This window comes from Amborella trichopoda, chromosome 2 (assembly GCF_054954075.1).
Source record: "Amborella trichopoda isolate Santa Cruz 75 chromosome 2, AtrichopodaSantaCruz75HAP2 v2.0, whole genome shotgun sequence".
NCBI lineage: Eukaryota > Viridiplantae > Streptophyta > Magnoliopsida > Amborellales > Amborellaceae > Amborella > Amborella trichopoda.
Window position 1 is genome coordinate 1,305,943 of NC_142337.1, and position 25,050 is coordinate 1,330,992.

Below are 25,050 nucleotides of genomic sequence, written 5' to 3' on the forward strand. Positions count from 1 at the left end.
TGCTTGGTGTGAACCATCTTTGGAGTTTAAAATGTTATAATTAGAGATCAAAATAGATTTTCATGCCATCCTAAGAATTTTCGACACCAAAATTATATTTATGATAAAATTTGGAGGCACGCCTTAATTTGTTTGTTTATACAAACTACACCAGACTAAAAAACAAATAAAATCTTAAAACTGAAAACATTATTCTAAAATTGAATACACATCATGTAATATTAAGATGATCAGATCTAAATATTTAACAACTCAATTAGTTTATTCTAAAGAAGATCCCAAAATCTCATATCGAACAAACCAAACTTATTCTAAGCTATGTCCCAAAATTTCATAGTGAAGAAACCCCTCCTTTAGTCCGAGAGAGCAAGCTTATAGTATGCTCCGACGGGAGCACCCTTTACTCTTGGGCTTGCTCAGTAGACCAACTGAAATGCACGCCGCTCGTTTCAATCGTTTCTTTCTTCTCCAAGTCATTTACTATACAGAGTAGGGGTATTTTAGTCATTGAGGTTGGAAAATAAACGGTCACTAACAAGCGTTTTTGCCGCCACCTCAACTAAACGACTGGCTTCAAACTTGCCGCGCCATGCTCTCCTCTTTCCCGCTGTCGAGAAGTTAGGGTTTCGAGTATCCATCTCTCTGTAACTCCACTTAATTAATTACGGTTTTCAGCTTTCATCTCTCTGCAATTTGGACTGAGATTAGGGTTGAGTCTCCTCTCTCAACTCCCTCCAAGTTGGACCGAAATTCAGGGTTTTCACTTCCTATACACCATTGCTCTGCAATTTTCACAAAAGAATATAGGGTTTCTAAGTTATCATTTACCAAAAAAGAGATCAAAATTATTACTTCTGGGTAGGCCTTTGATACGTTGGTTTCTGAGTAATTTAATTGGAAATTTCATATTTCTAGGTCACTCGACTGAGAGGTCTCTGGATGTCATTTCTATGCAACTCGATCAAAACTTTAGGGTTTTCCGGTTCTTTCTTTTGGAAACTGAGCCCGAAGTCTAGGGTTTCGAGGTGTCATCTATCTGCAGCTCCACAAAGGGATTATAGCCTAAAGATGAAGGTTGCAGTGATAGGAAGCGGGAGTATGTTCATGAACATTCGCCCTATAGTTTATTCCAATGCTTGTTTTCATTTATTCATGGTGGATCCAGATTATACTTACTTTTCTCATTGGATATTTCAATCTTATTTCAGTTTCAGGAGCTGTTTGTGCATCAACACTGGCAGAGAATGGTGTTTCGGTCTCTTTGTTTGAGTCCGGGAGAGGTCCTGGTGGTAGAATGTCTCAAAGAAGGTATTGTTCAAGTATTATTTTAGTAATGCGAAATTTCTTTCACTCTTTTCAGTGAAACAACTTGAAATGGAATTATCTATGTTTTGGACTTTAAGACCTATTTTGAGCTAGTCATGGAGGAAAAGATTCACTGTGAGACTGGAATTATTGTCCTATAGTTGAGTCCATTGAAACAGCCGTTAATTGGGGAATTACTGATGTTTATAATTGCCTTGCTTGTTTGATGATCGTTATTCTTATGATTCCAATCTGATATTCTGCTGAAATTATGGTTGCATTTTCACAGTTGTTTTGATGGCATTTAGTAATAAGGGATGCTGATATTGGTTACTTCTTGTAGAATGTAGTTTTAATTTTCTTGTTGTTTGAGACTTAATTTTCAAATCTAATTTCCCTTCAAGTATTTATTCATTGTTTTTGATAAGCCGCTTCAAGTATTTATTGTTTTAATTGATTATTTTCTCTCTTTGCTGGTAATGCACTTATATCGAGTATATGCAACTTTTAGAGAAACTACTGAAGATGGAAAGGAGCTGTTGTTCGACCATGGTGCTCCATACTTCATTGTCAATGATGAGGAAGTGATGGGCCTTGTTAAGAAATGGGAAGCAAGAGGTCTTGTTGCTGAATGGAAAGAAAGATTCGGGTCTTTTGATCAGATCAGTGCTGAATTTGTCAAAATCGACGAGGTATTAACTGTCAGATGGTATTTCGTTAAAATGCTCTCTCTCACACACATGCATGCATGCACTCACACACGCACACAAGAGGACCTCTTGTTTGCATGAACTGATCAGTTTATGAAGCTTTTTCTCTTTACTTATACCGGTGATTAAATTTCGCCAGCCAACTTGGAAATCCCCCTAGTTGGCCTGGACCAGGACTCTGGCGATTTTGGAGGGGTAAGCCCAAAAATTGGGCAAGTCCCAGCGTACCTTTTGTTATTGTGGCGAAAATCGGCCAAGTTGTACCTAAGACCCTGCATCTGACTCGGCAACGTCTCGGATGGACTCGGGCAGGCTTAGGACCCTGGGAAGTCAGGGCCCAAGTCCTTATTCTTAACACAAACTCATACATTAAGATAATGACTAAGAAAAGCAAAAGAATTAAAGGAAATATTTAACAACATAGCAGTGGTGCCTATGGAGAAAAAAAAACACTGGATAATAACAAATATAAAACCAACTTGAGGCTGATAAAGAAGGGACACGACTATACCCATATTTCTCAAACTTGGCCTGGTCGACCCGAACTCACCAGCTTGACCATGCCAGGTCTCAAACCTGAGTCAGTGACCCAATTTTTCTTGATCCTACTTATTGACTCTGCTTGCCCGGTCAGGTCAAGCCATGACTCACATGATCCAGCTGGGTCTCAAATTAACTTTTTTTCCAAAAAATTAAAATGTTTATTTGTTTAATTAGTATAATTAGTTGGTAAATTTTGTTAGTTAACTGTGAACAAATTAACATGTATCAGAAACAAATTATCTATTGACTCTTAAGAACTTACCATATATAATAAATGAATTAAAGGGATAGTAAGTATGAACAAACCATCCCTTCCTCAAACCAACATACGAATAAAGTTCATTTAAATAAAATATATGTGATAATATGTCTTTTTAATTGGAAGCTTATTGTATTTTATTTTAAATTTCAAAGTTATTGTCTACAATAAGAAATTTTGGTAAAAATTCTAGAAATTGTATATTCCCTTTGTGTCCTGGGTTGACCCATCTGGGTTACCAACCAAGTCTGGTAAGGTCTTGTTTTGCAGACTATGATCATACCCATGATAGCAAACTCCATACATAAATAAGAATGAGACAGGTAGCATTTTATGAATTGATTCCCACCTCATTTACATGGACATATTGTTAATTAAAACAAGAATTGATGCCTCTCAGTTGCTGCTCCACATTGGTAGGTGGAAGAACCATAAATTCCAAGGGAACCAGTGATTCATTTTTATCTTTATATAAAGGGAAGTAAATAGGGTTTGAACCCCATTTATGGGATGTAATCAACATGCAACGAAATTTGAACCCAGTTGTGTAATATAATACAGCTACACAATCAAGCCTAATGATACATCTCTCCTCTTACGTAGTAATTTATGAGCTGCAGTACACATTCGTTAATTATTAGGGGCATTTTTCACTCCATCCCCCTGTTGAGTATGATGAAGTGAAAATGCTTAGTATTTCTACAGGAGATTCCAGGGTGAACCTCTGTTTTCATGCCCTATTTAGAAAGAGATATTCTCTTTTGTCATTTTAAATTTTAGTGACACGTTGGTTGATATCTCACTGATGTTAGGTGTAATGTGCTTATTTTCATATTGAACCAACCCAAGTTTTATTTCCTATTTATATTTTCCAGACTTTTGGATATCAAAATTGTACCTTTTTTGTCGCATTTTGCAGGCACCGGTGGCTAAAAAGTATGTTGGTGTTCCTGGAATGAGTTCTATCTGTAAAGCCCTATGCCTCCAGCCTGGTTTGTACTACCTGCATATTGATACAGATGTATTTGTTCTTATTCATCTATTTATGTGTATGTTAGTTTAAGTTATTGGGGCATCCGTCACTAATCGGGGAAAAAAAGATATTGGCGCATTGCCTCAATTAGGACTCACTTTTTGTGCTGAATCTTTTTGGTCTTTGTCCGTTAGGAGTGGAGGCTAAGTTTGGGCTTAGTGTTGCTACTTTGGAATGGCCAAAGGAGGGAAATTCATGGTTATTGACAGGTTTGGATGGGAAAAATGTGGGCCATTTTGATGCTCTGGTGGCATCAGATAAAATTATAGCTGCCTCAAGGTTTTCAAGCCGAACTGGTCGACCTCCACCTTTAGGTTCTTTTCTTTCTCTGTTCTTGTGGATATTGCATTGTATATTCTGGTTATTTCTTAGAGTTCTTCGCTTTTCTTTTACTTTTTTCTTAATCTCTTCTCTGATGACACTTATCTTAATCAAGTTTTTTTATCTGACTGTAAACAATTTACCTTTTCCAAATAATACGAGATTATATAGTGTAAAGCCTTTGAGATAATCTCGCTCGCTGTCACATTCTTTGCAGATAAGAATTTGGCACCGGAATTGATAGAGAAATTGGAAGATATCCCTGTCCGTTCCTGTTTTGCTCTAATGTTGGGGTTTTCCGAACCATTATCATCGGTAAATGTTTTACCAACTCTGTTTTTTTCTTCAGCATTTCAACTTATGACAATTGGGAAAGATGACCCCTCGTCAAGTGAGGGCATTAGCCACTCCTGAACTATATGTTCCATTATCCTACTAAAATGTTCTTTCGACATGTCTTTGTGATAATCTTTTGTTCTCTCCGATGTCTGTGATTCTTTTCAATCTAGATCTGCTCTAACGATAGAACTTTGTTACCGATAGAGAAGGAAAAGACGATAATATGTTAGTCGGGGCATGACCTTGCATGTAATAAAAAGAAAAAAAAGGCAGCCATTTAAGTGTGGCCTTTTTATTCGCTTTCTACATGTGGATTTGAATTAATATCCTTCTTGCTCACTATCAATGACCTGTTCAGTTGAACTAAGTTAATATTTTCGAAAAACAATAATGGCCATCCAGAATTTTCTCTTTCATCAAAATCAGAGAAAAATGTTCAGTTGAATTAACCTAATATTTGAAAAACAATTATGTTCATTCAGAATTTCCTCTTTCACAAAAGCATAGAAAAATGTGGCACAGTGGTGTATGAGTCCTGCTCCCTCTCTCTCTCTCTCTCTCTCTCTCTCTCTCTCTCTCTCTCTCTCTTTCTCTGCACCCTTCCCCCTCAAGAACAAGGCACACAGATGCATAGACTCATATCTAGAGCTCCTAAATTGAGTATGCTGATCTTGCTTGGGCTAACCGCACTCTGATGGGTATTCTATTAAATTAATCCTTGGTTTGTTACTGTAGACTTATTATTCATGACAGGTATTTCCACTATGGTAAATTTCTTAAATAGTTTTGTTCAGGTACCTGTAAAAGGCTTCGAAATCAAGAATTCGGAGATATTATCTTGGGCATTTTGTGACAGCAGCAAGCCTGGGCGTCGTGGCCCTTCAGGCTCTGGGTACATGCTCATAAGCCATGTTGTTTCTTCAACTCCCATTTTTTTCTGTTTTAATATTTGTTTGTATTTTATCCAGTGAATGTTGGGTGTTGCATTCAACAGCTGAGTATGCTGAAAATGTGATAAAGCAAACTGGACTGAAGAAACCCACAGATGACACTTTAGCTATGGTAGCAAAGGAATTACTTCAAGAATTCAGGAAAACAGGATTGCCTCTCCCTCAGCCATTCTTCATGAAAGCTCATAGATGGTGCGTATTATCGAGAGAGAGAGAGAGAGAGAGATAGAGAGAGAGAGAGAGAGAGAGAGAGATGGTGTTGGATTCTTCCCCAATCCTGTAGTTTTGTACTTTTATTCTGAAAAAAGTGTTGGTGTTCGCTTCTTTCTCAATCGTGAAGTTTTATACTTTTATTCTGAAAAAATAATTGGGTGAAAAGTGACAATAGCCATTTTTTGCACCTCTAGAGGGAGAGGGAGAGGGAGAGGGAGAGAGAGATATGGTGTTGGATTCTTCCCCAATCCTGTAATTTTATACTTTTATGATGAAAAAAGTGTTGGGGTTCGCTTCTTTCTCAATTGTGTAGTTTTATACTTTTATTCTGAAAAAATAATTAGGTGAAAAGTGAAAATAGCCATTTTTTGCACCTCTCATGTGCCTTGAGGGACAAATATGCTTTTGTTTGTAATATTTTCGAGTAATGAATAATTTATTTAAGATCTTAAGAAGCCTCTTTGATTTTATTGGAAATACGCTTGTTTCAATCTTCAAAGTACCCGTATCTCTTTGCATTCATGCTTGCTCTACAACTGCATAAGACCTTAGAGCTTCATGACGGACCTAGTACAATGCTGAATGCCTTAAATTGCAGGGGTAGTGCTTTTCCGGCTGCTGCTGTTGCTGGAGATGAGAAGTGTTTATGGGATGAGGAGAAGAGGTTGGCCTTTTGTGGAGACTTTTGTGTCAGTCCAAGTATTGAGGGTGCCATACTGAGTGGATTGAAAGCTGCTAGAAAGCTTCTTGCTTCTTCCGGAATTGATCAGTAAGAGTTCAATAGTAAATGCGTTACTGATTTCTATTGATTTGGATGAAGTCAAATGAAGAATGATAATTTTATCTGAGGAATCAACACACACAAAACACGTGCACAAACACACAGTGGAGTTGCAGACCTTGCTACACTACCAAATGGGGTTGCTGGGGTTCTTTTCTCTCCCTCTCTAAGTGGGTAGATAACTGATATGCCCGTAGTATTGGATTAGAGCATAGCAGGTCTCTCTCTCTCTCTCTCAGAGTGAGGTGGAGCCACTTCTATATGTCCCTTAGAAATATTGGCAGAGCTGCAGCAAGTCTGTCTCTTTCTCTCTCTCTCTCTCTGTGAGTTAGAGCTACTTCTATATGCCCCTTAGAAGTGGCATGGCTGCAGCAAGTCTCTCTCTCTCTCTCTCTCTCTCTCTCTCAGTGAGGAAGAGTCACTTCTATATGCCCCTTGGAAATAGCGGCAGAGCTGCAGCATGTCTCTCTCTCTCTCTCTCTCTCTCTCCAGCTGGACAAACAATCAAATGCAAAGGTCCTGCTCCAGTTCCATACTCACAATCTCTTTTATGTGTGATGCTTATTTTTCTAAAACTATTTTTTTTAATGGCTGGTATTTTCCATCACTAAATTGTGATTATAGATGTTTGTATTTTTTTTTTTTCTTAAGAAATGATAAGAGATATTCATCTTCAAAACTTGAATGAAAGGTCTCATGTATCCGAATCCAACAATTCACTTAATTACTCTTTTTGAACCTTTGTAGACAAAGTGGAAAGAGGGCTGGCATGCAATCTCTTTACTGAGTACGCAGATGGGCTTGTGGTAGTTGATGGGCCTCAGTCTGTTGTGGAAGGATTGAGATCCTGGAGGTGGATGAGTTTGGGGTATGATATCTCCTTCCATGTTGCACGTGATATACTTTATGTTCCTTTGTGTAACTTATGCGATCTTGTTGCGTGAAATTAAAATTGGTTATATGAATGGACTGTGTCCTGTGGGGCAGGTGTGCGTCGGAGAGAGAGAGAGAGTATGAATGGACTGTGTCCTGTGGGGCAGGTGTGTGTGTCGGAGAGAGAGAGAGAGATTATTGGTGATGGATTTGAGAATCCAATGGTCTGGTTGTGTATTATGAACTTGGGATATATTGTGTGCTCTTCCAAGCTGTTATTCATGCCTATGATATGCACCGTGTGGCTTTGAACATGTAGTTCCTTATTAGGTTATCAAAATCTTTCATCATATTTGGTACATAAGAATTTAATGTCTTAGGCAATATTACAAGGGACATAATTATATTTTACAGAAACGATGGTTAAAAAGTCGTATTGGTCTCTGATTTCTTATTAGGTTATCAAAACCTATCATCATATTTGGTACATAAGAATTTAATATCTTAGGCGGTATTGCAAGGGACGTAATTATATTTTATGCAAACGATATTTAAAAAGTTGTGTCGGTCTCTGATGTGAGACATGGGAAATTTGAAGGACTGCAATAAATAAGCAACAATAATGTTACCTTTTTTTCAAAAAAAAAAACAATAAATAAGCAATAATTCAGGCAAACACAAGCAATTTCCTGAAGAAACTTCACCAAAGCACCGGTCTCTCTTTCTTTCCCTGGAAATCACGTGAATGACCCCTCCACGCACTATGCACCTCTTTTTATATTATTATTTAATGCTTGAAATATTAAATATCCATACAACAAGTAAAATGATCCGAAAGTCCTAGCTTAAGTGACTTTTAAAATAGACTTTAACTTTAAATAAAATGTCCAGAAAGCCCCCTGATCCAGCAAAATAAAAGCAATTAAAACTAACAGAAAAACAACTGAAACCCTAAAATAGCTAGAAACTCATCCCAAGCTGTGCTTGCTTTTCTTGGTGACCCCTCCGAGGGTTCACAACCTCCAAATATATGCAAGAATAATCTGCTGTTCCTACAGAAGATACTTTTTATATTGTGATTCTGTCCACTTGATGCACTTTCGCACTATCATTCTCCCTGGGTCGAGGGGAACTCACCCTTGACTTAACAGCTTCATCTTAATCCATTTGTGACCCATGATACTCTCAGACAAATCAACAATATTGAAGATATCCGAAGTCTCCATATGTGGAGGGAAAACGACATTGTCAGCTTTGTTGCCCATCTTCTTCAAAATCTTGAATTCAACTTGTTGTATTTGCCCTTTGGATGCCTTCCTTTGGTGAGGTACACCATCAACCAATCTCCTATATTAAACTCCTTAAAATAGTGATGTTTGTTTGCTGCTTCTTTATATTTAGATGTAGTGGCTAGATTTGCTTGCACCTGTTCATGGACTTCTTTCATCTACTCAACTAGCTCCTCTCAGTACTATTGCCTTTTATGTTAGTTTGGATGGGAACCAAGTCAATCAAATGGGTAGGGTTCTTTCAATATACCGCCTTGAACGGATATTTACTAGTACACTTGCTAAGAACACTGTTATAGGCAAAACTCAGCTTGTGGCAGCGCCAGATTCTACTATTTCTTCTTTTTCTTCATAATACTTCTTAGAAGATTTCCTAGAGTATAGTATGCCACTTCAGTCTTCCCATCCATCTGTAGGTGATAGGCATTACTAAGTTGTAATCAATAACCCAATTTCTTCGACAAAGTTCCCCAAACATGATTAAGAAACTTAGCATCCCGATCTGAAGTTATTGTTTTCAGAATGCCATGCAAACTCACTGCGTTTCTGAAGTACATATTAACAACATGCGCGACATCCAAGGTCTTCTTGCAAGCTAGAAAATGAACCATGTTCGAGAATCTATCCACTACCACAAATATAAAATCCATAACTCTTTGAGTCCGCGGAAGTCACAACATGAAATCCATGCTAACATCGTCCTAAGGTGCTTTAGGAATAGGAAGTGGAGAACAAAGCCTTGTATTTTGTCTTTACCCTTTAGCTAGTTGACACGTACTACATCTCTCAACAAATCATCAAATCAAGCCTTCCTCTTCAATTTTGGCTAGTAATACTTAAACTCCACCATTGCAAAGGTTTCGACCAAAATGTCCACCAAGAGCTCCTCCATGAAGCTATGCTATAAGAGCTTCTTGGGTATACAAAGACGGTTTCCTTTCAAGAGAAAAATATCTTGAATAAAAAAAATTCCCACTAACTCCGTCATGACACCGAACCCATATCTGCTTGAAGTCATTATCATATACATAGAGATCCTTCATAAATTCAAACCCAGCAATAGTAGTTGTCCTCGTAGCCATTAAAGCTAATCTTCTACTCAAAGCATATGTTGCTCTGTTTTGATTGCTTTCTTTACGCTTCATGGCAAAAGTAAACTCCTGCAAATAGCTTACCCACCGAGCATATCACTGATTTAGTTTATGTTGCCCATTAATATAGTTCAGTGCTTCATGATCTTAGAACAAAGCTAAACTCCCTCTGATTCATTTAATGATGCCAATTTCTTATATAATATATAAATGTTTGAGTTTATTTTTGTTATACCTTAAACTTCGCCTATGATACACCTTTGAGAAACCAAATTCTTTTAGGTCAAGGCACAATAAGTGTTAGATTGATGCTTCGCATTTAAAGAAAAGCCAGTGATAAGAGTCATTGACCTTGATTCACCTTCTCCTTAATTCCCCGGTAAATCGAGATTCCTTTATGTCGTGCTCTGGGACTTGCACAAAAAATCCCTAAAATGCATATGAATCTATGCGCTCCGGTGTCTAAGACTCAGAACACCAATTTTCCATTACAAAGTATATTATTGATAGAAATACCCCTTTTGTCATCTTTCAAATCATGAGGACTGGAGCAACGCTAAACACGTGTTCCGAAGAAAACAACCATCTACTTGACAAAATTTAGATGTTGGGGCAAGGCAAGCCCATGGAAATATAACCAGCTCCATCTCGGCCGACATTTAGCGTGGGTTCGATTCTCGTAGGGGATAGGTACTCATTTTCGGCCGTCGGAATCATTGCTAAGTGATAGCTCGTTATCTGGTTGGAAAAGGGGGTTCAGAAGCTTCCTCTCTCCCTGCAGATGAGATGAGATCACCACTTATCAGTAGTGGACTTCCCGATCTCCAGGTCGATCAACTATTAAAAGGTATTTCCCATCCCACCGTGAACGCTGTAGGAGGGATAACCAACCCTTAAATCGGCTGGGAGGCCCATTGTTAATGAATGCTCTACTACAAGCCCAATGTGTTTCAAAAAGTGGACTGCCCAGCGCTTGGGTGGTTCAGGGGGCTTGAGCGCATCGCCCAGGCCTAGGCGCAAAAAATTAGTGGAAAACCCACGTAAAAAATAGGCGGAAAACCCTGGGCTGCCACCTAGACACCTAGGAACCCGCTTAGGCGGCTGCCCAAGGACTGCGCCCTGCCCAGATGTGGAAAACAGTTTCGGTAGGGGCATTTTTTGTCCTTTTTTTTTATATTAAAGGGCCAAATTTCTTGTTTTTATGTTTATTTGTAACCTAAAACATATTGGAGACCATTTTAGAGAGAAAAACCCCAAAAAATCAAATTTTGGTGATTTCTTTAAGATTGAAGGGTTTCTCAAAGTTTTGAGAAATTGATCAAAACATCATCCATTGATATTATATTTAATTTGTGATGTTTTATACATCTATTGGAGGGTTTTTTAAAAATTTTTGAGGTGGAAGTTGGAGATTGAGGAATCAAAGTAAGTGATTTTTTTTTATGGCTTGTATAATTTGTATTAATTTGGGATGTCTTCTTGGAGATATAATAAGAGTGATGATCCTGGTTGGAAATATGGCTACAACCTAGATCCCAATGATAAAAATTACATAAGATGCAAGTTTTGTGAGAAGGATACCAAAGGGGGCATAAACCGGTTCAAAAAACATCTTGCTGGTTTCAGGGAGATGTTGCCTCATGTAAAAAGGCTCCTGATGCTGTTAAAGAGGAAACAACCAATTTTTTGAGTATGGTAAAAATAAAAAAGATGAGAAATTTGCCTCCATAGCAGATATTAGGTTTGGAGTTCAGGTCAGTTATGATGATGATGACAGTGATCAGAATGGGGAGGGATGTCAAGAGATAGAACAATCTATTATTAGGGGAAAGGGAAAGGAATTGTAATTGCTTCTGGTTCTGGGAGTAAGAAGCCTCGGGTTAGAGGCCCTATGGATAGTTTTTTGCCCCGGCCAGACCTTGAGGTTGCAGGAAAGAAAACAAAGAAGTAAACCACCGTTGAAAATAGAATGAAGAAGGAATAGAGAGATAAAACTGCTTTTTATATTGCTATATGGTTTTATGAGGTGAGCATTCTTTTCAATACCGTTCGTCTAAGCTGTTTCTATACCTTGGTAGAGGCAATTGGCCAATTTGGGCCTCGGATGAAACCCCCAACCCCATATGAGCTTTTAGAGCCTCTTTTGAAAAAAATGGTGAATGTCACGAAGGATGCTGTAGAAGTTAAGAAGGATGCATGGGCTCTATAGTATGACTGATGCTTGGGGTGATAGGAAGAGAAGAAGTTAAATGAATTTGCTTGTGAATTGTCTTTCAGGGATTGTTTTTTTGAGGTCTATTGATGCATCTGATTATACCCATTATGCCCATCATATATTTCAAGTTATAGAGAAGGGAATCAAGGAGGTTAGGGAGCATCTTGTTGTGTAGGTTATCACAAACAATGCTGCTCCTAATATTGTTGCTGCTAATTTGTTGCGCATAGCTTTTCCTAGAATCTTTTAGACACCTTGTGCAACACATTGTATAGACCTCATGCTTGAGGCTCTTGACGGTTTAACCGAGATATCAGGTGTAGTGAAGAAGGCAAAGTCAGTTACAAATTTCATTTGTAGCCACCATCTCACCCTCAGCATGATGCATAGATTTACAAAGAAGAAAGAGATTGTAAGGCCTGGGTTCACGAGATTTGCGATCTGGTACTTATGCCTAGATAGAATACATTTGAGGAGAGTGAAGTTGACGTAGATGTTTACTTCGGATGACTGGAGAGCATGCAAGTGGTCCAAGGATTAGGTTGGGAAGAAGGTGAGAGATATTATCCTTTTTAAGGCTTTTTGGCGAGGGGTGAAAGGTACTCTTAAGGTATTTTTTCCTCTTGTCAAAGTCCTTCGCATAGTTGATAGTGACAAGGCTTCTATGGGCTACATATATGAAGCTATGGAGAAATGCAAAAGAGAGATAACCCAAAATTTTGATGATGATGAGAACCACTACAAGCTTGTTTGGAAGATTATTGATGAGAAGTAGGATATCCAATTACATCGGTCATTGCATGCAGCTGGTTATTATTTGAACCTAACATTTTTTTATGTTGACAAGGTTATACATACAAATGACCCAATTATGACTAGATTTAATAAGTGTGTAGATATGCTAGTCCCTGATCCCGATATCCAGGATATTATATGTGCTGATGAGCTGATAAATTACAAGTGCTCATTAAAGTCTTTTGGGAGTCCAATGGCAATGAGGCAAATGACCAAAATTGATCGAGGTAGTAATAGTATTCTTAAGTTCATCAAATTCAGGTAATCAAGTTTCATTTTTATAATTCTATTAGTTATTTATGATTTTATTTTATATCTTTGCAGCCAATTGGTGGAGCTAACATGGGTGTAGTTCTCCAAATTTACAAAAGTTAGCTATTTAAATCTTAAACTTAACCACTTCCCCATCCGGCTGTGAGTGCAATTGGAGTACTTTTGAAGGGGTAAGGCTATAAGGGTAATTTGTATAATTGTATTAATAATACATGAACCATATATTTTAATTAGTTTAATTTGATTTTGTTAGATTCATACAAAGAAAAGGAACATGCTTGAATCAAAGGAGCTCAATGACATAGTCTATGTCAAATATAATCGATTATTGAAAGACATGTTTGCTAAGAGAGATAAGAGAGATCCCATTAGATCAAATAATATGGACAATGCTATGAAGTGGTTAGTTGATGATGCTGAGGTCGAGGAGCATGACGGATTGACATGGAGCATGGTCATGGATGCTTCAGGGACATTAGCGGACCCTCTTAGGGCCACTAGATCTTCTGCACAGAGGACGAGGGTGGAGGAAGAGGAAGAAGATGCAGATTCAGAAGAGACGGAGGAGGACAACCAATATGTTGATGAGGGTGACAACTCCGAAGAATATGATGCAAATGCAATTGCCCTACTTTTTCTGATGATGGATGATGAATAATGATTAAACTTTGAACATTGATTGAAGATTCTTTTGAGTCTTCAAGTATTACTTTCATTTTTGTTTTCTTTGTCTTGGTTGTGTATTGTGGATAGTCAGATAGTGGATTTGCAGTTCCAATGGTTTGGTATTTGGTAACTTTGGTTTGGTAATTTGGTTGGTAAATTTTAAGTTTTAATTGGATATGGACCGACTTATGGTTATGCTTATGGAGTGTGTGCTAATATGTAATATACTTTGAATTTTGATGTGCCATAAATACCTAATTCTTATATTTTATACAATATATATACTGTTAGAGATTGTAGAATTCTTTTTGGATTCAACTGGGCCCTCCAGGTTCTGGGTGCCCGCCTAGGCATTGGGCGGCCTGGACCCCCCAGGTCGTCTAAGACCCGCCTAACGCTTTTCGAAACACTGTACAAGCCATAATAAGCTTTGATAATAGGGGACTACAAGCACTTAAACTCTAGGTGGGCCTAACGTCGACATCTTTCTCAAGTCACTCCGAACAAAACCATTCATTTCTAGAACATTTTATTGAAGGTATGACGTGACAGACGTTCGAGATGGGATAAGCATACTAGAATTCACCCTAGAATGTGATGATTGTGTAGGGCCCACGTGTCGCACAACAAACTTAACGCATAGACCACTACTGCGATTACCAGACATGCTCAATGCCTATAAAAAGAGTATACATATCTGAGAAGAGGAAGGAGAGGCAAGCAAGCGAGAGCAAAGAAGTACAAACGAGTAGTTGATGGTAGAAGAGAAAACACTTTATATATAAAGGAAGACAATACTTCCTGGTGAATCCATATGTAATCGATCAAATAGAGGTTTTCCACACCTCCATTGTATGAGATGGTGAATGTAATCAACAAGGTGTCTACGGGTACCTTGAAACTTATTGACCTAGAAATAAAATAAAGCTATGTACATGGATATACCTTGTTAGAGTGTTGTTTTAAAGATGTCTTTGAATTGTTTTATGCATTCATTCTCGCATTCAGCTTAAGATCAACCCAAAGGCCCAAACAATAGAATATCGAAGTCGTTTGCCTTCTCACTAGAGAAGGCAATTGGACTCCTTTCTTGACTTAGCATTGCACCAACATGTGAAGTGTCACCATCTAGTTTGGAAACTTTATCAAAGTTAGGAAGAGCCAACACACGCACTTCAATCATCTTCTGCTTAACCAATTGGAAACTTTTGGTCCTAAATTGGAGTTTTGAGGAGGAAACCTGGCTCCCTTCAATTGGTGCTTATGCTTTGCTTGGAATCTGTTTAATTTTTTGTTTCATCATCAAATCTCTACGTCAATTTGCCAAGGGCATAAGCTCTAGTCACCCTAGTCTAATTTTGGTGAGTACAACCCGAGATGACTTTTGGGTTTTTCTGACGGGAATCACTTGGCTTCCGATTCGACCCAACTTGGGTAAGTCACGAGTCGGACCAGTGACTTTTTAAATCCTGTATAGGATGTTTGACACTATTCGTCAAGCACTTTATTATATATAACAAGCATTTTATGTAAGTAAAAATTTTTTGGTAACCAAATTAAAGACGGAAATTTTCTTTCTTTTTATAATTAAGATAATGGGAAAAGTTATATGCTCCCCACCCCCACAATGTGTTCAGCTTATTCATTGTGGATGGACTGTTGGGATTCAATTGCAGGGGCCATTGTACTTCTAGTTGCCATCTCTACCATTCATCCATAATAGACGGTGGTCTACCCCAAGGGAGCATAACATACAGAATTTAGTAATCCATATTATAAACAAATGTTTATGGCTAAGGGTACATTGGTCACTCTTTATAAAACCTAGGCAAATGTATTTGCTAAAAGATTATATGCACCTGAGGGAGCGTATCGTAGCATATCATTCATTCATTCTCTTGGGTTGTATAACCCTAAGCTTGGGACATTTTTAGGGCCCCGATTCATGTATGTAATGTCCTTAACCTTGCTACCAGCCTTGGAAAAAAAGAAAACTCATATGCACGCTATATTGCCTGGAAAACCAACATCTTGTGATTGAATAGAGATGGTCTGATCTTTGAACGGCGAGATCTAAGTGCTTAGGAATTCAAAATCCGGTTTTTTTTTTTTTTTAAATGAATATTAATATGGTGACTTGGTGATTGTGAAGTGGATCCCAAAATCTCAGATCTAAAAAATAATTCAAAGTAGCTATTTGCTCGAGGGAGTATGTGTATCCTGTGCTCTTGAGTATGTTCTACTGCTCAATTTATTTTGCTCAAGAACAAGTAGGATTTGTAGCATAAGAAAAACATGCATTATGTATAAATATGAAGGCTTTTCTTGCCCTGGGAAGTTGCGTGGGGTTTGGCATCTCACAGTAATTTATTATTAATGTGCTTATGAATCAATACTCCCACCTTAGTTTGGTACAATGGTCATTTCTTTGTATAAAACAAATGTATTTTATTTAAGAACAAAGGAAATTTGTCAGGAGGTGCGAGTTAGTTAAAGTGGAAAGCTAAAACAGGACAAGAGGTAGGCTTAAAAAGACATATGGTTGGAAGTAGTGAGAAAAGATATAAAGACTTATGGCCTCACTGAGGGTATGATCCTTAATAGAGCATAATGGTAGACTATGATTCGTATAGCCGACCCTAATTAATTGAGAAAAAACTATAATGATGATGATGATGATGATGATGAACAAGAGAAATTTGTGGTAGGAGTAGAAGCATAAAGGCTTTTCTTGTTCAAGGTAATTGGATTGGGTTTGGTATCTCTCAATAATTTATGATAATGGGTTCATGAGTCAAGATTCACTTTCTACCCTAGTTTGTGTGGTCGTATATTAATGGAAAGGTGGTGAATTCTCATGTCGATCATGAGTTAGTGTTACCTGTGTTGTTCTACTACACCAGATGGCTACATATTGATTTGGAGCATAATATTCTACTTCAGATTTCCATCATTTACTTATCATTAACTTGGGAAAATATGTGTTTAGAGTAAATAGGTTAATTAGATCTTCGATTTATATGGTCATTTTTAAATGAATTGGAGGGAAATTGGTTAATTAGATTTAAATTTTTATGGATAATGTTGTGTGCAACTATGTCTTGATTTCTATGGTTTGCCTTATTTTATGTCCTAAGAGCTTTCAAATTGAAAATTTGGAGGATTTATAGATGTATTTTGGGCATATGGACATGTTTCTTTGAGGTAAAGTTTAAGACAAGATATAATGTTACGTGTTTTTGAGTCAAATATGCTATCGCCGGTTCTAACCTTAGATGAGAAAGGAGGGTTATGTCAGATTGGCAGCCAGTAGAAATTTTCTGCCACATTCCTACCATGAATAGTTGACCCCCAATAGTTGGAATAGGGTTCAGATGATGATGATAGTGATGATGCATTTTTGAGTGAGAGTAGTATTCTTACATGTTTTTCTTTTCGATCTGTTTTACTTTGTGTTTGATCTTGTTCATTGTTGTTGTATCTAGTTAGGGGGTTTTATTTAACATTTCACAAAATGGAAGCAAATTGATAGACTTCCCAGTTCTTAAAAGGTTGGAGAAGAGAGTTTGAGGAAAGCAAGCATTGAATGCTTAATCTAGAAATCTTTTCCCTATGAGAAAAAGGAAGACTTTCCATTGATTACTTAAAAAGTACAAAAAAAAAAAAAAAACATACAAATGCATTTACGTACACGATGTACATTCGTTTCATAATCAGCTCAGCTTGGACGGGGCTTTCGTCTCAAGCGGCAATTTCTATAGAGAGATATTGCACAATGTAAAATACAGAGAGAGAGAGAGAGAGAGAGAGAGAGAGAGATTGCAAAAAGTAAAAATGGCTTATGACCTTGATGGTCTTGGTGTTGCTTGCTTGATTGAGACTACAGGACTGGTCCTCCTCTTTCTACTCTCTTGTTCCTTGATCAATTCACCAGCAAACCACTCAAGCTTCTCAGCATTTGATTTTCCTGTTATTTCTTTGTTATGGAAAAGCCTGGATTCAACATTCTTTTGCATCAATGTTTGCTCTGCAATGTCCAGCAGCTTTTTCACATTGTTTGGACCTCCATTGTCTTCTATGTCACAGTGACTCAAGCCATTGGCCTGCAAGATTATAGGACCAAATTATGTGTAAATTATACTTTGATTGCAGTTATGAATAGAATAGATTGATAGAGCAATGAAGTACAATAAGAAATCTAAACATTGTCAAGGTATTTTGGTAATTTATTCCTATTATTTTTAAAAATATTTTTTTATAAAATGTGATGGTGAAAAAGATGGATATATATCAAATTTGAGTTTAATCCAATGCATACAATCTATGCTCCTTGAATGTAAATTATGAAGGGAAAGTCCTTCATGACTCAGCACGTGCAAGAGCCCATTGACCCTGCCGTCATAAAAAACTCATAAGATTTATATGGTGTGGAATTTTTTTTTAAAGAAATCACATTTTAAATATCAAAATTTTTATTTTTATTTCTTGTTCATGATCATCTTCACCTAGATCACAAATTCCTAAAATTTTAGATTAAAATCCATTTCTAAGATGGTTTAAGAGGGGGCCCCCATATGTATAGTATAAGTAGGCCGACTCATAGAAACCCCATCCAAATATGAAATATATGAGATTATTTTAAATTTCTCGAATAAAACATGATTTTATGTAAAATTAAAAAATAAAGAATACTAATAGTCATAACTGTGCTCCTATGGTGGCAGACAACATACTTATTCTATAGCGCGCAAAGGAGTTCTTAATATGGGAACCACTTTCATTTGATGAGTATTTTAAAAAAAAATGGTGGATTTTGAGCTTTTAAGCACTTCTCTATTACTGAAAAATTAGATGAGGGCCCTACCTGTTTTCTCAGATAAATTAGGGAGTAAGCTTTTTTTAATGGGTCAGGGGGGAAACCACAAGGTAACTAGGCATGGGGTACTACCACTCCTAAAATACTCTTAGATATGGGTTTCCTCATTTTGAGTGAATGAATTCTACCTCCCCATTTGACAATATATTTTGTCAGAAAAAATAACTAAATGGATTTCTACGATGAGATATCATTTTTATTGCACAAAGGTCCCAAACAATGCAAAGCTGTTGGACATCAAATCATATGAAGGGCTATTAAATTTGTGCAAATAATGTACAAGGTATACACTCTGTCATATCTAATGTCTAGGGATGATCGTGACCTTTTCAGCTACACTGTCGTATCTAACGCCTAGGGATGATTGACCTTTTCAGTAAAATAATTCGAGAATGAAAATCCAAGAGAATTAACATTAAGTTTAAACAGAATGGCAGGTTAATGTACTTGTATGCGGAGATAGTTACTGCTCCTGCAATTGCCAAAGGCCATGGAAACTGCCTGATCCACCTGAAGAAATAAAAATAAAAATAGATAGTTAGATGCGTAAATAAATTGCAAAAATTAGCAAAGAAAAAAGACTTTCAAATTTCAATAACAGAATCATTGAAGCTCACTGTACTAAGAAAAAATTTCACTTCAACTTCTGTACCCCGTAACTAACTCAAGAAATAAATAAAGGCTGACAACTGGCTCGAACCCCACAACGCAACTACCAAGAAGCAAAAATAAAGTAATTTTTTTGGGTAAATAAATAGTGTAATTTCTCTTACAAAAGCCTCTTTATCCAAAAATATAAAGGAAAACCATCAAAATAGAGCCTAGGTGCAATTTAGTTAGTTACATTAGGGCTATTTCAATTCCCCTGCGCATTTATCAATGGAGGTTTAATGAGGTCACAATTATTTTTATTTGGATGACTCGAGAGATGAGCCGCGATATATATATATATATATATATAATTTTTTTTTTTTTTTGAACTTTGTGCTTATTCAAAAAGCACTCTTATAACTACTTGAAATTACAGATAAAAATAACTGTGACCTCAGGGTCTATTTGTAGTTAATCTCTAGACAAAAACTATGATTAAAGATGTTCAATAATTCAAATAAGTATAATAATGTAAAAGCCTGAACTTATGTCGGACATGAGAAATTACCACATCAGACAAGCCATCCCCGGCAATCTTAACTAAACTTTTTGTCCACCGCTTCAGATTCCGGCAATTTGACATTTTTCCGGCGCCCAAGCCCACGTCTCCGGCACCAATAGAGAGCACCAGCAAGTCATCGACCCCACGTACAAAGGGGAAGTCCTTCTTGTTATTCAGTACGTGCGTAATAGCCACAGCCGTGGGATTGTTGATCGCAAGGCCACCGCCAACCGCCAAGCACTCCGTGCTTCTGTCAACTGAATGGAGGGAAACCGGTCGGAAAACTGCCGTCTCTGCAGACGTGGCGCGGCAGATGTCGCTCAGCTGGAAATCGTAGCCGTCGGATTCCCGAGCGTCAGCCCGGGAGAAAACGAAAGGTGAAGCGGTGCTCAGATCATAACAGGGTATCAAAATCGGTTTAACGGCGTCTTTTATTGTCCGGCCGGCGAATAGACGCCGGAAAACAGCTTCTGGAGAATGTTTTCCGGCCAGTATTCTCTGGAAAAATGTTCGTTTCCCGGTGAAGAGCTGCTTGCCCTGGCCAATGAGGAGACGCCACGTGTCATCCACCTGGAAAAGCGGTTTCCCGTCGTCTTTTCCGTCGGTGAACAGCATTGAAACGAAAATACCGCCGATTCCCGAGCCAGCTGCCAGGTCGAAATAATCGGCCAGTCTCGCGTTCGGGTCGCCGCTTTTTCGTCGGATCTCCGATTCGAGGGCGGCCAGGGCTTTCGCAGCGATGACGCCTCGTTTGCCACCACCGTCGATTGAGAGGATGCAGGTCTTGCCACGTGGTGCGGAGGCGAGTTTGGGGCTCTCCTCGCCGATTTTTTGGGTTTTCTCATCGGCTTGGAGCCATAGACTGGAGCCGAAGAGGAACTCGGCTTCTAAGAAAGAGAAGATTTCGTAGCTGAGCTTATCGGCTTCTCTGCTCGGCTCCATGTTTTCTTCAAGACGAGGAATTAAAACCTTCGTTTTCTTCGAGCTTTTTATTCGCTGCTAAAATGGCGGAAAAGAGGACGATAATTATTCAAAAAATGTCGAAATTAACTGTCCTTTAAGCTTTGAATGAAGCAAAAAATGTGAATCTTCTGGTTCAAAGGGGCCAATTAGAGTCTCTCAATTCGGAGAGAGAGAATCAGAAAGATAAAATTCGGGGAGAATTAGAGGGAAAAAATTCAGAGAGAATTAGAGAGAAAAAATCCAGAGAGATTTCAGAGGAAAAGAAAGATAAGATTACGAGAAAACTTAGAAAGCGAAATCCAGAGAGAATATGATTTTTAGAGAGAGGAAATGGCGCGGAATGAAGTAGGAGCAGGATGAAGGCATGTATTTATACAACTATAATAGTGGGCGAGCCGAATTTTAAAGGTCTTCATTAATACTTTTGACCATTAAAAAATTGAGACCTCTCAATTTTGAAGTACAAAGTTTGTCATCTTCTTTATTTATTTTTTCAATAACAAAAAATAATTTAATTGGGAATAAAAGTTCACAGGGACTGTAAAGAATATTGTTAAAATGCCAATGTTCTAGTGAGAATAAACCTCTTCAATATCACGGGGCTGTAAATAATATAGGATTATTCATTTTTGCCATAAGATCACAATAGCACGCACACACCCTAATCACCACGTTGTGGGTTTCGTTTTTACGAGCACCGCCCCACCAACACCTTCAAAAAACTAGTGGAATTGACTGTGAAAGATGGTGCCATTGATTGAGGTCTTGAAATTTTTTTTTTGAACTTTATGAAAATAAATTATACAGTCCGATTGCTCAATTTTGCACCACATATTTGCATAAATTTAAGATGTAGAATAGTAAATATATCGCATTGATATTTGTTTGGGAAATTAGATCAATTCCTAAAATACTTTTATAGATATTTCTCAATGTCCCGGCTATTCACGAAAAGTGAAAAGCATATGAATAATCATATGTTTCCATAAGCAACCTAGAAATTAGCAAAGAGACATCAATTAATATAGGAAAAGGTTTATATAAATTGCAACCTTACACTATAGAAGTATGGAACTATAGAAGTAAAGAGCATCTAAAAAATCCAATAGAAAAGAGTGTTACAATGTTATAAAATATTTCAATTGATCATCAGGTCAAGATGTATGAATTTCAATTCATACAAGACCAATATTCAATCAAAATATTTCAATTCAATTGATACCAAAACTCCATCAAAATATTTCAGTCGATCATCATCCAATAAATCTTTTTGGATCTGTAGAAATTTCAAGAGAAATTCATGAAAGATTTTTGGCCATCCTAAAGTTCAAAAAATGGTTGTTTTAATGGCTACAAGGGAAATTTACCAAAATTTGTCTGACTTATCAATCATTCTAACACATTACATGTTTTCAATTATTCCAATTCATGATCATGTGCATTTTGTTGGATATTTTAAAATTAAATAAAAAAATAAAAATTTAAATGATCCATCTCTTAGGTTTATTTAGATAATTTTTCCATTATGACATAAAACATGTTGTTTAACAGTCGTTTTTTTACTTTGTCACAGCCGTTATATAACTTGCTTAACACCCTTTCAAAATGATTGAGAAAGGAAATTGATGGTCGGCAAGCTCCACAACGTACACTGTGACCTCTAGAGTTATTATTCTAACAAATATTTAAAATAAAGGATCTTCAACTATTTAATTTTACATCCAACGGCTAAAGATGATTATGATATATTTTTTATTTGAAATAAATAACATTGTAGGTTACAATCCCATATAAACTTTTCATAATTTCATTGATTCGTGAGTGCATCTACTATGCTTCTGCAGGAGCATATATACCACTACCCTTGGGCAGATGACTTACTTGAGAGGGTTGAATCTGAAATTCTAAATTCTGGGAGCCATCTTAGAATTACTAGATTATTTTGAGAAGTAAATTTTTTTAAGTTTTTCAGAGCTCACCCTCAAAAAATTGGAAGATATCTCTTAAGACATTATTTTTTCAAGTGCATTAAGAGGGCAATTCGGAAATTTATTTTTTTATTGACATTAGTCTATGGGTTGAAGAGGTTATAACCCCGAGATTTGAGGTCTTAAAAAAAAATGCTCCGTTATTGAATTTTACAGGAGGGAGTAAATAGATCGTATCCTCATGTTAGGGAGCATAAAATCTTTTGACACAATTAACATTTAAAAAAAGAAGAAGTTATGGCACAATTCTCTCAACGGCTTCATTCCATTTATGAGTACGTATACTTTGCTCTCTCAAGAGCCTTGTTCAATTCTACTCCCTCGGTTAAATGATTTACTTGGGAGATTATTTTCAATCCGAAATTTTGGGAAGTACAAAAAATCACTAGATGATTATTCTTAAAAACAAAATTGACATTTGATTTTTCTAACACTTCGACCTCACTCTCTTTTATTCAATTTTAAGACAATCTTTTTTCCAAGTGTTTAGAAGGTTCAATTAGAATTTTTTTATTGAGATTAATCTATAGGTTAAAGCTGTTATATTTTCAAAATTTAAGAACTTAAAATTAATCCTAAATAAAATTTAAAATTATATAGAGTGAGACCCTTTGTTTTTGATATGATGTGGTCACAAGTTCTTACAACCATTTGATGTGAAATTTGATAGCCTAAATGCATCACATACTTAAAGAAAATTTATTTTAAAGTTCGAATTTGATCAATGGAATAATTATCATAACCCAATTTCACATCCAATGGTTAAAATTAATGTGACCACCTTATACCAAAATAAATAATGTCGTTTTATACTTTCATATAAGATTTTACCCTTGGTAGTAAATAGATAGTATAATACCATCTATTGGCTTCATTTATGGGCTTCATTTATTTCATGAAAGAATTGGTATCTGCAGTGTAGTAACGTACGATTGGGCCAGAGTCAAAACATGGTCCTTATAAATTAACCATGGTTACTTGGAATAGGTCACCGACGGGCCTCCTATTAACTATGGTTATGGGTGAGATCGAAGGGCTGAGATTTCATCTTGCAGATTTGTCACTGTATTTGGAGGCACCGCCAGATTTAGCGGTTGGTGTGGCAGAATCGGCCGCACGAATGCTTGTCGGATACAAGATTCCCAAAATGACTACTTTACCCTCTTCCGACAAACTACGTAAAAATTGTAATAAATTATGGAAAAAATTATATGGAATAAATTTTTTTTTTTTTTGTCTCTTTCGGTCTTTTATGGTGAATTGATGGTCGATAGGATAATACAGTAGAGGATAGGAACAAAATAGCCTCTATTATTAACTGAAATGACAAAACACAATAGATATAAAAATTAAATAGATAAAATTAATTAAAACTGATATAAAATTGAGGGGATGGGTCAAGATTATCCATATCTGGTAGAAGTTGAGGTTAGCCCTATGCTCAGTAGAAAATTGAAAAGGAGGAAGAATCCTCTCATACACAAAGTTGAAGCATCCTTTAGGGTGGTGAATCCTTTGTTGACTTGAGTCCGGCCGACTTGTCGACACCTAGATCCGATGGGTCAACCAGACTTGGGTTTGTGTTGGGGTCTAACTTCTAGTCTTGGGGGTTCAGGTCTGGGTTTGGAAGTTTGAGTTAAGAAGCGGGTCCATTTCTAACCAGGAGATGAACGGTGCAAGGTTAGGCCTGACATGATCCAGCATGTTGTTTTCTATAATTTTATATGTTTTTTTTATTTTTTGACCCAGATCTAACATGACCTAGGTCTAGGTCCATTTGATAAAAACCTAACTAGATCTAGGTCATGCTCAGGTTCGATGTTGGACTTTTGTCTGATTCGGTCTGGTTGGACTTGCCTTGGCCCCACTTGACCAATTTAAACCTGTAGTGTCCGATTCTATCCCTTTATACACTTGAAGGCAAAATACTGTTGTTCTTAGGGTAGAGAGGGGATCAACAACATGACGTAAGTAGTAGATCTCTCTATCGATTTTTGTCCATCCGTAGATTGTAAGGAGATAATATTTATGTCCATCATCATCACCATAGCTTTTTTTCAATTAATTGGAGTCGGTGGGGATAATATTTATGTCCTTAGGTCTTAAAAGATTACAACGACGTACATCCAATATTATCTTACAATTTACAAAGGCCCTCGGGTAATACGGTAGAAAAACTCCCCCAACCCTTTATGGAGGATAAGGACATTGGTTTAGGACACCGTTTCTATGAGTCCTTGGACTCATATGTTGAAATGTGCCCCCTATTAATAATCTATTTTTGAAATGGATTTTGGCACTAATGAATTAAGGAATATATAATGTCTAACACGGAGATCATTAATATGTTAAAATTAAATTTAAAAACTAAAAATGATACTTTTTTAAGGAGATATTTAAACTTTTTTTTTTTT

At 37.0% G+C, this 25,050-nt stretch overlaps 2 protein-coding genes across 18 annotated transcripts; one reads left to right on the forward strand and one right to left on the reverse strand.

The window, feature by feature from the left end:
* The first annotated feature begins 470 nt into the window (after window positions 1–470).
* On the forward strand, window positions 471–14,596 carry LOC105420116 (FAD/NAD(P)-binding oxidoreductase family protein). 17 transcript variants are annotated; one of them, XR_016048799.1, is made up of 12 exons: window positions 471–630; window positions 916–1,096; window positions 1,209–1,308; window positions 1,817–1,997; window positions 3,737–3,809; window positions 3,985–4,164; window positions 4,389–4,486; window positions 5,305–5,402; window positions 5,479–5,652; window positions 6,272–6,442; window positions 7,202–7,322; window positions 14,266–14,596. XR_016048799.1 is itself a non-coding variant. In XM_088857258.1 (11 exons), the coding sequence occupies exons 2-11, from the start codon at window positions 940–942 to the stop codon at window positions 7,239–7,241; spliced, it is 1,272 nt and encodes a 423-aa protein (XP_088713384.1). In that variant the 5' UTR covers window positions 471–630; window positions 916–939; the 3' UTR covers window positions 7,242–7,641. The 17 variants fall into 17 exon arrangements, 4 of the variants coding, with proteins under 4 accessions (XP_088713384.1, XP_088713387.1, XP_088713386.1 ...); XR_016048798.1 differs by lacking the exon at window positions 14,266–14,596 and adding an exon at window positions 13,461–13,907; XR_016048807.1 differs by lacking the exon at window positions 471–630 and adding an exon at window positions 677–709 and having other exon boundaries at window positions 5,295–5,402.
* Window positions 14,597–17,269: 2,673 nt separating this feature from the next.
* Window positions 17,270–20,990, reverse strand: LOC18427264 (patatin-like protein 7). Its single transcript, XM_006836317.4, has 3 exons — window positions 19,692–20,990; window positions 18,980–19,042; window positions 17,270–17,759 (listed from the first exon to the last, which is right to left on the reverse strand). Exons 1-3 carry the CDS (start codon window positions 20,625–20,627, stop codon window positions 17,496–17,498), a joined length of 1,263 nt encoding a protein of 420 aa, XP_006836380.2. The 5' UTR covers window positions 20,628–20,990; the 3' UTR covers window positions 17,270–17,495.
* Between the last annotated feature and the right edge of the window lie 4,060 nt (window positions 20,991–25,050).